The following is a 13,448-nucleotide window of genomic DNA, read 5'->3' as shown; positions in this document are numbered from 1 at the left end:
TGAAAAACTGTAGAGCTGGATAAAGAACTAATAAAATATTTTCTATGACGACTGTATATGTACTTTTTTTGGTATTTATGCAATATTTGATGATGAATTGACTGCATGTGATGTTATAACACGGTTAAAAGAGACAATGGACGCAATTTTATGCATTTATTCATGTAGTTATTCCACTCTGATTCAAAGGCTCAAGGCTGGGTCAGCGATTTAATAGCCAAAAATACTCTAGAATTTATGGTTAATGTTTTTTTTAAATCTCCTTCAGGTTTTCTCTTCATTTTTTTTGTACCATCCTTCCTTAAAAATGCCACAAAACTTTGAAAAGTGCATTTTTGTGAATATCTCCAAAACTTCTCAAGTTGTTCATATACCCCCCGTAAAATGTTCCCCATCATCAAGGCTTGTGAGGTCACAAATTTGCAACAAGAAACCACCAACATTTTTTCCCCAAAGGTTTTATAACCATCCTGTTCAAACAACATTCTCTTTTTTCTTTTTACACAGCCAGAGAACAAAAAAGATTAAACATAATAAACTCCCAAACCTTTTGTACAGAGAAATCAAACTAAATGAAGAAAACATCTCTTATATTAGTCCATGTTTTATCCTCTGAATCCACTCTTGCATTTGCCATTAAATTGGGAAGGGAGACACAATTGTGTCAATATGAGGCTCTCTGTGTTGTATGCAATGTCAATCAGTCCATTTCACTTGCTGGTTTTAACTGTTTTATATGGAATAGAAACCAGGAAGTCTAGGCAATTCAACAAGTTATCCAGTAATGTCTATGATAGTGTGTGCGTGCGTTCAAAGGTTATCAGTGTGAGTGTGTCAGGAGTAGGCAAATCTAAATCAAGTGTATGCATGTCCGTGTGTGTTAAGAGTCTCATAGTTTAAGCCAGTCCGAATCCCTCTGAGCATTCCTGAATGGCCAACAGCAGCATATGTCTCAGCTTCTCGTAGCTCTCGTAAGCTGGGAGGTCCAGCTGGTTAAAGCTGAGGGTTGAAAAAGAGAAGCAATAATGTTAAATATTGTTCTTTCCAGTATTATTTAAACTTTGTAAACTTTGTTATTCGTTTACCAGGTATGAGCAGATGGCAGACGGTCAGTGGAGCGATCGTCACGGTGGATCTGGAATTTCTGGATGCCATTCATGCCCTCCAAAGCAGCGAAACCCTGGAGTGGAACCTTGGATGTGCCGGTGACAAACTGGAGGAACTTTGCCCTGTCCGCCTGGTCAAAGGAACGCAAAGCTCTCCAGAACCACTGGATCTGAGGAAGGAAAAAAAACAGAAAACAATAGGTCAGTTACAGGATCATTTTGTATTTTTTTTAATGTGTGGAAAATTACCTTAAGCTTTAAAGTGTGTGATAACATCACATATTAAATAAAAGCTGCTTACTATTGTTTCAAACAACATAAATATTTCACCTGAAATTGTGCCACATGGCTTCATCCACCCATATTTGCCCTCACACATATGTAGCAATGATAAAAATGTTGTTCATGTGCTTATTCATACCTGAATGGAGCTGGACTGGTATTTGTGATATTCAGTATTAGCCTTGAGGTCATCGATGTCAATAGTAGGCAGGCCGGAGATGAGCAGCTCCAGCTCCTGCTCAGTGAAGATGGAGATCAACCTCTTGGGGATGATCTCATAGAATCCCTCGAGGAAGGCTGCCAGCTGCTTGCGAATCGCACCTTCAAAAACAAGTCAACATATTCACTTGAGGATCTGTCAGGAGGCTGTGAGAATATACTTTATTTAGTGTGTGACTTGTATTTTATCAGATAATTATGTGTTTTTTCTTTCCAATTAAGCAGCTAAAATTAAACCCTATACTGAATTATGTATTTAAGCAGCAGCTGGATGGTGCTGGGTTTAATAAATCTGGAATCTCCAGAGAGAAAACACCTTTGAGCTCTCTGCTGCATACTGAGCAGTTTGAAATTGAATAGTGCTGCCACCTGCTGTTTCTTTTTATACCTCACTGAAAAAATTTCTTTCATACAAAAACCTGACTATTTAAAAAAACATTGATTTAATAACAAAGAGGAGCCTATTCACAGTCTGCATGACTAGGTTTTAAGACAATATTGGTTTAATTTAGATTTACATCTAATAGGAAACAAGGCATCTGGTGTAATAACTATAATCTCACCTGTCATCTTCATCTGGCATACCAAGTGCACATACTCCTTTTTGTTTTCCTCGGTAACCAGGATATTGGCTCCGTTTGGCTTGAGGTCTCTCACTTCGCACACCCCAAACTCCTGGACCTAGATACACAGTGCACATAAAGACTTTCAGCAACACCCACCTTGAGGAAACTCAGCTTAATATTTGACTTAGTCTGAGACTGTATCCATTAGGACTGCTCTAAGGCGATCAGATCCCAAATGACACTGCTGCAGTACTTGTTCTATGAGAAGACAAAGCATTTAGGCTCCAAACACTTGAAGCTCCAATTTCCAAACAATTTCAGCAGTCCCAAAGAGGATACATCATGAGAATCAATTTTCCACTTGAAGCTAATTGAAACTTTTAGAGAAGAGACACAAACCTCTGTGCTGAATGTCAGCTCATAACCCAGTGTGGATACGTCGTTCTCCAACAAGTACACCAAGCCCTGGAAGAATGGGTAGTCCTCACTCTCCATGTCTGTGTACCTGTTAAGCCCACAGAAGTAGATCAGTTTTATTTACACATCCCAGAAAAAAACAACCTACAGGCTTTCTGATCACAGCAGCGCTTAGTATAGCAATAAGCCATGACATGTTGGCTGATACATGAAGTTTGAACATGTTTCAAATCAACTACTACATTCCTTGGCTGTAAACACCAGTAGCTCACATACCTGACACTCTTGCCCAGGATGTGCTTGTAGAAACTGCGGGTGAAGTAGCACTCCAATAACCGGTTATCATAGACGGCCTTTGCCACCACTCGACCAACAAACTTGAAGTAGCTGAGGTGGTTGGGGTTGCAGTGGGATGAGGGGTTGATGGTATAGGTTACTCGGTCGCCTGGCGAAGTGCGGAACAAGGCGTACATGGGGTTGAACATTTCCCGGGAGATGATCATGTACCATTCTCTCAGCAGGCCACCGGCATCCTGGCCCTCCTCCCCTTCAAACACAATGTACCTGTAAAAGAAGGGAGCAGAGTGAGGTTGAGTGATTCCTAATTGAGGTGTCACGCATGTGGATAGAAGGGCAGTGGAGCCTTACAGCCTATTCTTCATGTCCTCTGGGCTCTTGCGATGCAGCTCCCTGTAGGAGTCCTCAAACACGTGATCTCTCCTCACGTGCACAGCCATATCCTCCTTCCTTAGGCCTTCATCCAGTCGCTCCAACTCCTGCCGGAAGTACCTGCAGAGAGTGCCAAGGAGATGAGCATATAAGTAAAAAAAACAACATAAAGCTGTGTGTTTGAGTAAAGAGTGCAACGTCATCCTCCTTACTTCCGCTTCACATCAAAGTCCAGGATGCGTATGTAGTCAACCAGGACTGCAAATGGCCCATCAGCCAAGTGAGTGGTGGACTGGCGCAGGATCTGGTTAAGCACTGTGCGGTGAGTTTCTACAAAGGAAGAAAACAAACTGTTGGACACTGAATCACTCATGGGACCAAAGCTTCATCATTGCCCTCACGTCAAGCTCACCAGCAAAGCGGAGGAACTTCTGCGTGTCTGGTGGCAGATTTGAAGAGATGTGCATGGAGGATGGTTCCCTGGAAAAGAAGGGGTCAAGGGATGAAGGTGTGGCTGGTGTTAGGGGTGCTGGTGACAGTGGTGGAGGCTCATCTTTGATGTGAGATAGCTGGCTCTCCCTGGTGTCCCTCACAGGAGGTTTGCTCTCCCGCTCTGTGGCATGGACCAGGAAGAAGGCCTCCACAGCAGGCTGGAGAACTAGGAAAACAAAGGAATAATATCACTTAACCATGCTCCTTCAGAAGACATCAATACAATATGACAAAAATATAGATATATTTTCTTACCCAGTACGGCATGCTGGTCATGGGACTCCTCCAGCTCTTTCAGGCACTCCCCAAGCATGTCCCAGAGTTCATCCAACAACAGCTGCTCACTGAGTAGTGGGAGGTCAGGAAGTCTCTCCTCGCTTTCTGACTGGCCGTTTCCATCTTCATCTAAAAAAGACAATTACATTTTTTTTTACATTAACATCAATTTTGCCTGATGACAGACTTACACTATGTTTTAGCCTGTTAAAAAGTAATCTGTTTATTCATATGTATAGTGGCTGGGCAAAATGCACTGGAATGGAGAAGTTGAGAGAGAGAGGGCTTGTTGTGGAATTAGTATTGATGGACGTTTTTGACAGGAACTTGACAAAAGGAGGATCGCACTTATGCATCATAGCAGCTATCCGTTCTGAAAAGCAACAGTCACTTCAGGTGTTGTTAATTTAGTTGCAAATAACATCACTAATTTAAATTCAGCCTCAGTTTCTAACCTCATTATCCATGCACTGATCTGAGTGAGCAGGGATGCTAAGATATTTCAGCTGTGGTGATTGGCTGCCTGAAAGTTGTCTAAAGGGGGACGGTGCAGACTGTTGCAGAGACCAATGCAGAGTAGAGAAGTCTGTACAAAACTTTGCCTAACCAGTCATGGGATTCTTAACCTTTTTTAAAAAGGAATAAGAAATATATATATATGCGTTGTATTAAAATGTACACTGGACTATCATATTGAAACATGTCAACTTATTAAACTTACCAGAGAAAACAACCCTTTTAAACTCAAAACTCACAATACAAGCAACACTTCAGTCATTGATACATAATTGTGTGGTTCTTCTTGACTTCTGTTTCTTCAAAACTCTCTCTCAGAAAAGCTGACATCACATTTATGACCAAACAGCAACAGGAAAAGCAACATGACTCCACGTGCATTTGGAAGCGTTGATAGTAGTTTAAAGGTGGGCCATACCCAGAGAAGCAGGGTCCTGATCCAGAGGAGATGGCTGGTCCACATCCATTGGAGAGTCATCCCTGTTGGCTGCCTGTGCTTCTGACATTGACTGAACTTCAGACTACAAGAAACAAACCAGGAAGGACCAGAGAGAGATGATCAGCACTTAGGAAACAACTAGGTAGAAATAACTATTTACATTTTTCAGGGTATAGTGAACATCTGGACTGATATTGCCATGCATAATGACATTCCCCGATCCACAATGAGAGAGGAGTGGAATGGGAATTGAGGAGAGGGAGGGAGGGCCGAAAGCATGAAGCCATGTCAACCAGCAAACAACAACATTGATAAAACAGATCACAACAGTTTGGAGCAGGCAGCACATTCACATTTCAATAACTGTAAATGCAAACACTGATGAACAATGCAGTGGATGACTAACACATCTGTCTCAGCTTGGCTGTTAATCTTCAGCTCGTCAGCAGCTGTCACTTTGCATACACAAATTGAAGCAGCAAACTATATGGTGATTACACTGTAAAGCAGTGTTTACAGATACTGTACCAAAAAAAGATTGACTGTGGTTATTTTGTTTTAGAATAAAACAGACACACAATGCAACTAGTGTGCAAGATGATCATTGTTGCTAAATGCACAGGCAAATCCAGGGAAGACATAAAAAATGTAAGAAACTAATTTTCATTAATAGAGTACAACTTGATGACTGCTACAGCACTTTTTCAATCATTGTGTTTTTATAAATGTGCAGTGTGTATGCCTGCTGTCATTGCAGCCCATGCTAACCGTGGCAGCAGCAGCCGTGCCAGCAGGGGGAGCAGCACCAGTGGGGGCATGGGGGGCAGCCACCGAGGATCCGGCAGCAGCAGCGGCGGCGGCAGCAGTAGCAGAAGAGGCGGTTGGTGGGGGGGCCTGTTGGAGCCTGCGAGCCCTCTGACCCTCTCTCACCATCTGGATGATGGCGTCAGCCTCAGCCTCCAGCTGACGCACGGCAGCCTGGATACTGCTGGCTGAGCCCAAACTGGTGGAACCTGATCACGGAGATTGATGAGAGGGTTTTTTAATAATTGTATTCAACATCAAGATCTTGCATGCATCAACAATACTGAGTAAACAACACTCCCTTACCTAACCGCCCTGTCTGTTTGGCTTTCTTGTTGGCGCGACGCGTGTCCTCACGGAGCTGGATAATGACTTGCAGCACTCGCAGGAAAAACTTCTGTGTTGATGTCTTGGAGGTCAGTGAGCTCATGCAGGGGAGCTGGAGTTCTCGTCCTCCGAGAGTACGCTTCTGTGCAGCCACAATGACCACACTCTCCGCCCCATCAAACCTGTGCCCCAACCAACAAACGCATACCAGGTAAAGGACATTGCAGTAAAGAAAAACAACTTTGTGCAAGAACGGATAACATAACTACATAATGTTATCTTATAAGGGTGGTAGGACTTCAACACAGTAAGTCCTTCCTAATCTGAATCAGGTGTTGAAAACAACATCACTGAAAAGCTCAGAGCTATCGCTGGCTAACCTGCTGGTCATCTTGCCCTTCAGTCTGGCTGAGATGGAGGAATCCTCAGGAGGAGCATCTGGGGAATGTGAATCAGCATGTGCCCGTCTCTGCTGCTCCAAGTTGTATTCTCTTAGTTCAGCTAATAACGTGCCTGTGTAATAAAAGAAAGGAAATGTTGGAAAGTATGCTTGAAGAGAAAACTGTGTTGGCTTAAATGGAAACATGAGAACAAGTTTCTGTGCATCAGACAAGCACTGACCGATCTGTTTACACAGAGTGTATCCGAGGTGTCTGGCCCCACTGAGCAGCAGTCTGAGCACAGTGTCTCTGGTGGAACCATCTCCTCTGGATAACTGCAGCAGAATATTAGCTGCATCCTCCAGACCCTCCTCTGAGCATGAGTGAGACGTCAACACCTTATCAGAAGGAAGAAAAGAGACTTTAGAGGACAGAGAAAATAGATAATTTTATATATTTCAAATGAGTCTGGAAAAATTTAATAATTTGTGAGTTCAAATCTGTATACAGGTGTATATAAAAGACAAACTACCTAAAGACAGATGCCTACTAGTCTCAGTCAGACTTTATGAAGTCTCTCAGGTTGTTAGACTTGTGGCTCTTCCAAGTTTAATGCTGCTGTTGCTCTTAAACCCTGAAGAGCTTCCGAAAAGCCTCAGGAAAGCCATTAATGCAAATTTTAAAAGTCATCTAGAATTCAATTTGGTTTCTTTGGCACTGAAGTTTGTACATTTTGTTCTTAAGTTGTTGTTTTTAGTGGGTTCTACACTCGTCTCTCTTTGACTTGAAAAGTTTTAAAGATGATGACAGGATGAATCACCTTATGAATATTTTGCCCTTACCTCAACAGAGAGCTGGAGCTGTTTTTCTGTGAGCCCAGATGAGGCCAGTTTGTTGTCACTTTCTGTACTGCTTCCAGTGGCTCTCTGTTTCCCTGTTTTTTCAAAAGATAGGAATGAATCAGAGTTTATAGTTATTTTAGTCTGATAGAAGTCAACTCTAAAGATTAAATACACTGAGGACATGGTCATTTGGAATCAACAAACCCTACCTGAAGAGGTTATTCCAGTGGATGTGGGTATACAGATTGTTGTAGAGGACGTCTGAGAAGCTGTTACTGTTGTCCCTGAGGATGTACCTTGGGATACCGTTCCCACAGAGACCCCTGAGCCTGCCACAGTGGGCTGGGTAGACCCTGCCGAAACCAAGCCCTGTGATGTGATTTGGGCCATGGCTCCTGAGCTGGTTGCCACACTGGGGTTGGCAGCCTGTGGGGTGGGGTGTCCAGCAGGCACCTCGGTGGCCTTGTTGTCAGGTAGGGCGATGGATATGAGGGAAAGCAGGCGCAGCAGCTTTTCAGTGAGCAAGGAGCTCCGTCTGATTACTGGGTGAGACAGCATGTTCATCAGCTGACCTAGAGGGGAGGACTCCAAACTAAACTGAGCCCCCTCAGCCTCTGCACTGCCCCCAAGAGGCACTGTCTTCATGGAGGCTTTGCCCTTGCGGCTGACATTCATGTTGTCCAGCTTGACCAAAAGGTCCCAAAAATCAGTGGAGATTCCCAGAGACTGGAGGGCAGCCGCAGAGGAACCCAATGAGTTCTGGGTGTTGGGGGCATTGGAGCTGGGGTTGTTAGATTGCGACCCTGACCTTGAGCCACCACCTCCACCACCTCCCCCAGAGGTTACTGAACAAAGACGAGAGTCCAGATCAGAAGAAGATGCTGACAGATCTTTACAGCGCTGCTGGGTGAAGTGGCTGGGGAACACCTGTAGAAAAAAAAGACTTCAATTGTTATAACCCAAAAGACTTTGTTTTCAATTTTAACAGCAAAGAACATTACTCATTTTCCAACAGACACATTTAAAGTTACTTGATTCCCACCTTAGCTAGCTGAATAAGAGTGTCCAACACATGTCTGCAGACCACAGGTGCAGCCTGTGGGTGGATGTGGACAGTAGAACCTCCACCTCCAGCACATGTGACACCAGTAGCAGTGCCTGATACTCCTCCTCCCAGTGTTCCAGATCCTGTAGAGCCCCCAGCTGAGTGCCGGTCAGCATGCTTCCTGCCTGATACTCGCTGAATCTGGAAAATGTTCGTCCTGCAACCCAAAGCTGCGTCCATAGATACAGAGAGCCAGGAAAGCTGGCTGGAGCTGCGAGACTCTACCCTGTTCAGTAGCTCTAAGGATGAAGATGAGGATGAGGAAGAAGAGGAGGATGAAGAGGATAGGGAGGAGGTAGTTGAGCCTTTTCCTCCACAGCCTCCCTGATTGCTCCGTTTGCCTCGAGAATCTTCCAAACGTGAGCTCTCCACACACACCTCACTCTCACTGCTGCGCTGGAGGATGGATAACAGGCTGCGAATGACCCACCCACGTGTCTGTGAGTGGTAGCAGAGGTTCCTGAGCACACGGTGCAGACGGCTGGTGTTGAGCTTCGGCTCATCCACAAACAACAGAACTAACAGGCAGGACAAAGCTTCATGGTCCAGCAGCAATCGACCACGCAGTCTCAACAAGGAGTCCACATTGGAACTGGATGGTCTGAGGAAACAAAAGGACAACATCAATTCAGTATTTCTTCAGTCAAAAGTGAGGTATGAACTCATCAGGATCACCTAGGAACAACATAAAGGTCAATCATTCATTAAGATCTTGAGACAAATCATATTCAATTTCCTAGTCATTGAACTAATAAGGGAAAAAGAGTTTTAAACTAACAACATTGAAAATACTCCACAGCCTCTTCTTACCTGTGGTTTGTTCCTCCACCCATCTGGAAAGTGCCTCCTCGCTGCACAGCCAGACGAGTGTATTGGACGCCACGATTGCTCCCTAACCGACTGGTGAATGCTGGTGAGCGGAGGATGGCCGATAGGGCTGATGAAGAGCTGTGACCAAACAACCTCTCATGCATCAGCTGCCTCTGGCGTGCCTCTTGCTCTCTACGCAATGCGGCTGCTTCTGCAGCAATGTCAGGGGGCATGACAGCCAACACGCTGTCCTCCATGTCCTCCAAGACACTACGCCGGAGCTCTGAGGGCAGCGTTTGGATGAAGGTGACAGGATCCAGAGGGGTGTCTCCCTGTGAGGGCTGTTGGGCTAGCTCCCTGCGCTGCTGCTCTGCCCGTTGCTGGGCAAGAACCTAAAACAACAAATGGCATGCTGTGTTAACACAACTGATTCGCCTGAAAGTCATTCTGTGTGGGGTAATCATTTATAACTTCAGTGTCTCTCACCTCTTCCTGGATGGCAGGTGGCAAAGCAGCCAGAAACTCTGGGCTGACCTCTGTAACCCCTGGTCCTCCTAGAACAGGTGCAGCAGTGGAAGGCAGGGTGGTGGCAACAGGGGGACGGGAAGGTGGCCTGATGCCAAGCTGGTTCTGCAGCACCTCTCTACGGATGTCCTCTGGGAGAGCTGCCAGGAAAGAGGGGTCCACACCCTCCGGCAGACTGATGCCTGCAGAGACAAAAAAATATTCATTACAAGGTATGTTTAACCAGAAATGAAATATATTAAAAACCGGTTAAGGTAGTGGAGTGGGTTTTTTTTTTTTTTACCTGCAAGTGGGTCCTCGTCATCGTTACTGGTGGATGGGAGTGGCTCTTCCTGGATGGCCTGAGACTGGCTATCAGCACTATCACTCCTGGGCATCGTTTCCCCAGGTGATGAGACAGAGGTGGAGCTGTAAGCATAACAAACAAACAATAAAAATATTGCATCAAAAAATGACCTGAACAAAGCGGGTGAACAAATGTTGAAAACTGAATGCTTGCTGAAACACAGAGAAGGAAGATAGAAATGTCTGCTTTCAACTCTGCCTTCAAGGTAAATAAATAAACATCCATGGCACAATCACTCTTTACATACAGGCTACATGATCATTAGTCTTACTGACCCAGTCTCTGCATCTGTCTGCCTGTCAGTCAGTCCACTCTCCCCACTGCCGGACAGCTCCTGAGACAGCTGGGCGGTCTGAGCAGGGTTGGGAGCAGATTCTTCCTGAGTGGCAGAGGCAGGGCTGCTGGTATCCATAGGGGAGCCTTCGAGTTGTGACACACCCACCACTGCAGGCTCTGACGTCTCCACAATGTCTGGACTAAGTGAAGCTAAGAAAAAAAACAAGAACGACGACGTTAAGAGAGGGAATGATGTTAACAAATTTAGGGTAGCAAAGTTTCCTTTTTGCTGATAACCCTTAATTGACAGATTTCTTTCAGCCAGATTCACGCTACAAGCAAAGCTAACATCATTTACAGATGTGTGTCCTTACTGACTGCCAATCTGTATAAGGAGAATTTTCAAAGTTAGTCTACCTTCCCTGCCTTCATCCAACGCTCCTCCTCCTCCACCACCTCCTCCGACTCTCTCACCGATTGTGGGTGCCGGGGACATTTCCATCTGAGATGCCTCTGCTTCACTGTTTGGCCTGTCGCCAGTCGACAAGGGTGGAAGGCCTGCCCCTGCTAAAGCAGCCAGTGAACTGGCATGAGACTCAGCCAGCAGCAGGTCGGCAATTGGCTGGTGCACCTGCTGACTGATCGCAGTCTCCAGGGAGACCAGCGCCTGTTCGTGAGGAGCGGGTGTGGTAGGAGTGACCTCTCCAGATGGGGGAGCAGTGAGGAAGCCCTCAGAGACCCTGGGTGGATCCAGACATGGAACAGTGCCACCCTGAGCCTGCTCGCCCTCTGAAAAATCCAGACATAAAACATGTGTTAAGACAGGACTGGGAGTTTTACACACTCTTCATTAGAGACAAAAATGTTTGATCATGATCACCAGCTTTTAAATATCACCTTAGAATATTTCACAACAGAAAACATCTTTCCTACACAAATGGAAGCCAGACCTAATACATTTTCTTAAAATCAGGATATACATGACAAACATTTAGAGTACGAGATTTCAAAGCAAGCACACATATGTTACTAAAAAAAAAAGATTATCAATAATAGATTTTGTTTCCACAGATGCTGTGGGTCTCTGCTGAGGAAGGCAGTAAGTTGTATAGTTATCTCCTCAACGGGGTGAACAATCCTGATCCCCAACAACAACACAACTTACTACCTCACCACAGCACAGCCAGCTGCTGAACAAATGTAATGAATGCCAGTCACACATGTCCTCTCACTGCACTTCAAATGAGTTTAAGACATATTGAGCTGTGTCCAAGGAAAGATGGGATCTTCTTTGCAGGTGAAGATGCTGAGCGGGTATAGCGTTGCCATAAGAAAGACAGTAGACTGTATAGTTATCTCCCAGATCTGGTGTGATCCTAAAACTATACAAACTACTACCTCATCCCACAGCACGCACTGCTTGTTGAAATCCTCTTGTGAGAAAGGCCCATTCCTGAAAATAATTCAACATAAATAGAAACTTGAACCACACCATTTTCAGTACCTGCAGTGTTCTCTGTTCCATTGACTGTTCCCAATCCAGAACCCTACAGAAAAAACAGTAGACATTAGTAGACGAATAAAGTGTGTGCACGTCTATGTTTGTATATTATTTCTTCTCAACAGACTACAAGCATGTTATTGACAAACCTGCAGGCTCTGCTCCCTGGCCTGTTCGGCACCAGAGGCCCTCCGTTCATTCTGCTTTGACTCCTCCTCCTCAGCTAGCTGTCTCCTTCGCTTCTCCCTACGCTCTTCTAGTTCCTCATCCCTCAGGCTCTCCAGATGCTGCAGGATAGGCACCTTCACCACTAAAAGAAGAAACAGATTTAAGAATTAGTTGAGGCTTTAAGGTTGAAAGTCGCAACAAGTCACAAATTATAATTCATAGATTTGCAAATGTAACCTATGACACTGATAAGGGCTGTCTCCTGTTCATTTTAACATGGATGGGAACAAAGATGCCGAACAAATACAAAGATGCTACAGATGACACTGCAATTCTCCTCCCTTTAATGACATTCTTTGATTGTCAGTGTCCAGTTCTTACAACATCCCCAGACTTTGTACATTTCATCAAGTATTTTCAAGTGTTTAATTAAAAAAGCACAAAATGCCTGGACACTGAACTACAGATTAAATACATGGTCACACAGCTTGTCAAACAGAATCCGGGTACAAAAGAACTATATTAACAACAAACAAATGATGGCAAGTTTGCATCTCCAAACAAGATGCAATCATGGTCAATCCATATGTGGTTAAACTAATGAAGTTCTGCAGTCAAAAACTAAAAAATAAAGACTACTTCTAAACACTTCGCAATCATAAAAAAGGGCATATTTACTTTCAGTGAAACAAGTCTCAAGTTAAAAACGAACTTACCTGCTACACAGTCATGCATACTCTCAGCATCCAGCACTTTACACTCATCCGTCCATCGAGTTAAGGCAGTGGGAATACTAGAGAGGGTTCCTAGAAAGAGCCAAAAAAACAATCATGTTTATATTTTAAGATTATTAAAGATAAAAACTAAACCAAAATGTTTCCGTCAAAGACAATGTATGGATGCAGCAAATTGTGCTTCATAATTTTCTTGCTCAACCTTACTAATGAAAAGGTAATTAACATCTCTTCAACTGTCTGTTCTGATTACCATGCACATTATAAAAATGAAGTATAAAACCATTCTGTACATAACTTATAACCTTAAGTTACCTGGGATTGTAAATATCGTAAGCAATGATGCTGCTGTTTTCTTCAAAAATGATATCAATTAATTGTAAGTGTTAAAGACAACCAATAGTAATCCCCACCTGCTTGTCCCCCTGTACTGCTCTGCTCATGGAAAAAGTCGTCCAACAACTCATCGTCAGAACGAGCAATGATGTGCACATCCTCATTTCCAACCAAAAGACGGGCACGACCACGAGATTGCAGAGGCAGAGAGCTGGACAGCTGTAAAATGTCTGCAGCAGCACTGGGGCCCAACAATCTGAAATAGGAGAATATGAAGGGCACACTCTTTAATTAGCATAATTGGTTTAAAAA

General features: G+C 44.2%; 1 protein-coding gene across 1 annotated transcript in view; it reads right to left on the bottom strand.

The window, feature by feature from the left end:
- Positions 1-142: 142 nt before the first annotated feature.
- The window catches only part of huwe1 (HECT, UBA and WWE domain containing E3 ubiquitin protein ligase 1), a 36,150-nt gene continuing 22,844 nt past the window's right edge, over positions 143-13,448 (bottom strand). Inside the window, 27 exon segments of the mRNA XM_034695619.1 lie at positions 143-999; positions 1,086-1,276; positions 1,528-1,709; positions 2,171-2,288; positions 2,573-2,678; positions 2,867-3,154; positions 3,239-3,379; positions 3,472-3,589; positions 3,672-3,917; positions 4,007-4,156; positions 4,962-5,064; positions 5,751-5,995; positions 6,093-6,307; positions 6,494-6,626; positions 6,735-6,891; positions 7,336-7,427; positions 7,545-8,262; positions 8,378-9,041; positions 9,251-9,642; positions 9,737-9,957; positions 10,059-10,183; positions 10,397-10,607; positions 10,815-11,186; positions 11,902-11,944; positions 12,048-12,208; positions 12,783-12,872; positions 13,214-13,392. Of these exon segments, the coding sequence (XP_034551510.1) occupies positions 897-999; positions 1,086-1,276; positions 1,528-1,709; positions 2,171-2,288; positions 2,573-2,678; positions 2,867-3,154; positions 3,239-3,379; positions 3,472-3,589; positions 3,672-3,917; positions 4,007-4,156; positions 4,962-5,064; positions 5,751-5,995; positions 6,093-6,307; positions 6,494-6,626; positions 6,735-6,891; positions 7,336-7,427; positions 7,545-8,262; positions 8,378-9,041; positions 9,251-9,642; positions 9,737-9,957; positions 10,059-10,183; positions 10,397-10,607; positions 10,815-11,186; positions 11,902-11,944; positions 12,048-12,208; positions 12,783-12,872; positions 13,214-13,392 (5,764 nt within the window). The 3' untranslated portion in view covers positions 143-896.

This window comes from Notolabrus celidotus, chromosome 11 (assembly GCF_009762535.1).
Source record: "Notolabrus celidotus isolate fNotCel1 chromosome 11, fNotCel1.pri, whole genome shotgun sequence".
In the NCBI taxonomy this organism is placed as follows: domain Eukaryota; kingdom Metazoa; phylum Chordata; class Actinopteri; order Labriformes; family Labridae; genus Notolabrus; species Notolabrus celidotus.
This window is presented reverse-complemented; position numbering and strand designations above follow the sequence as displayed.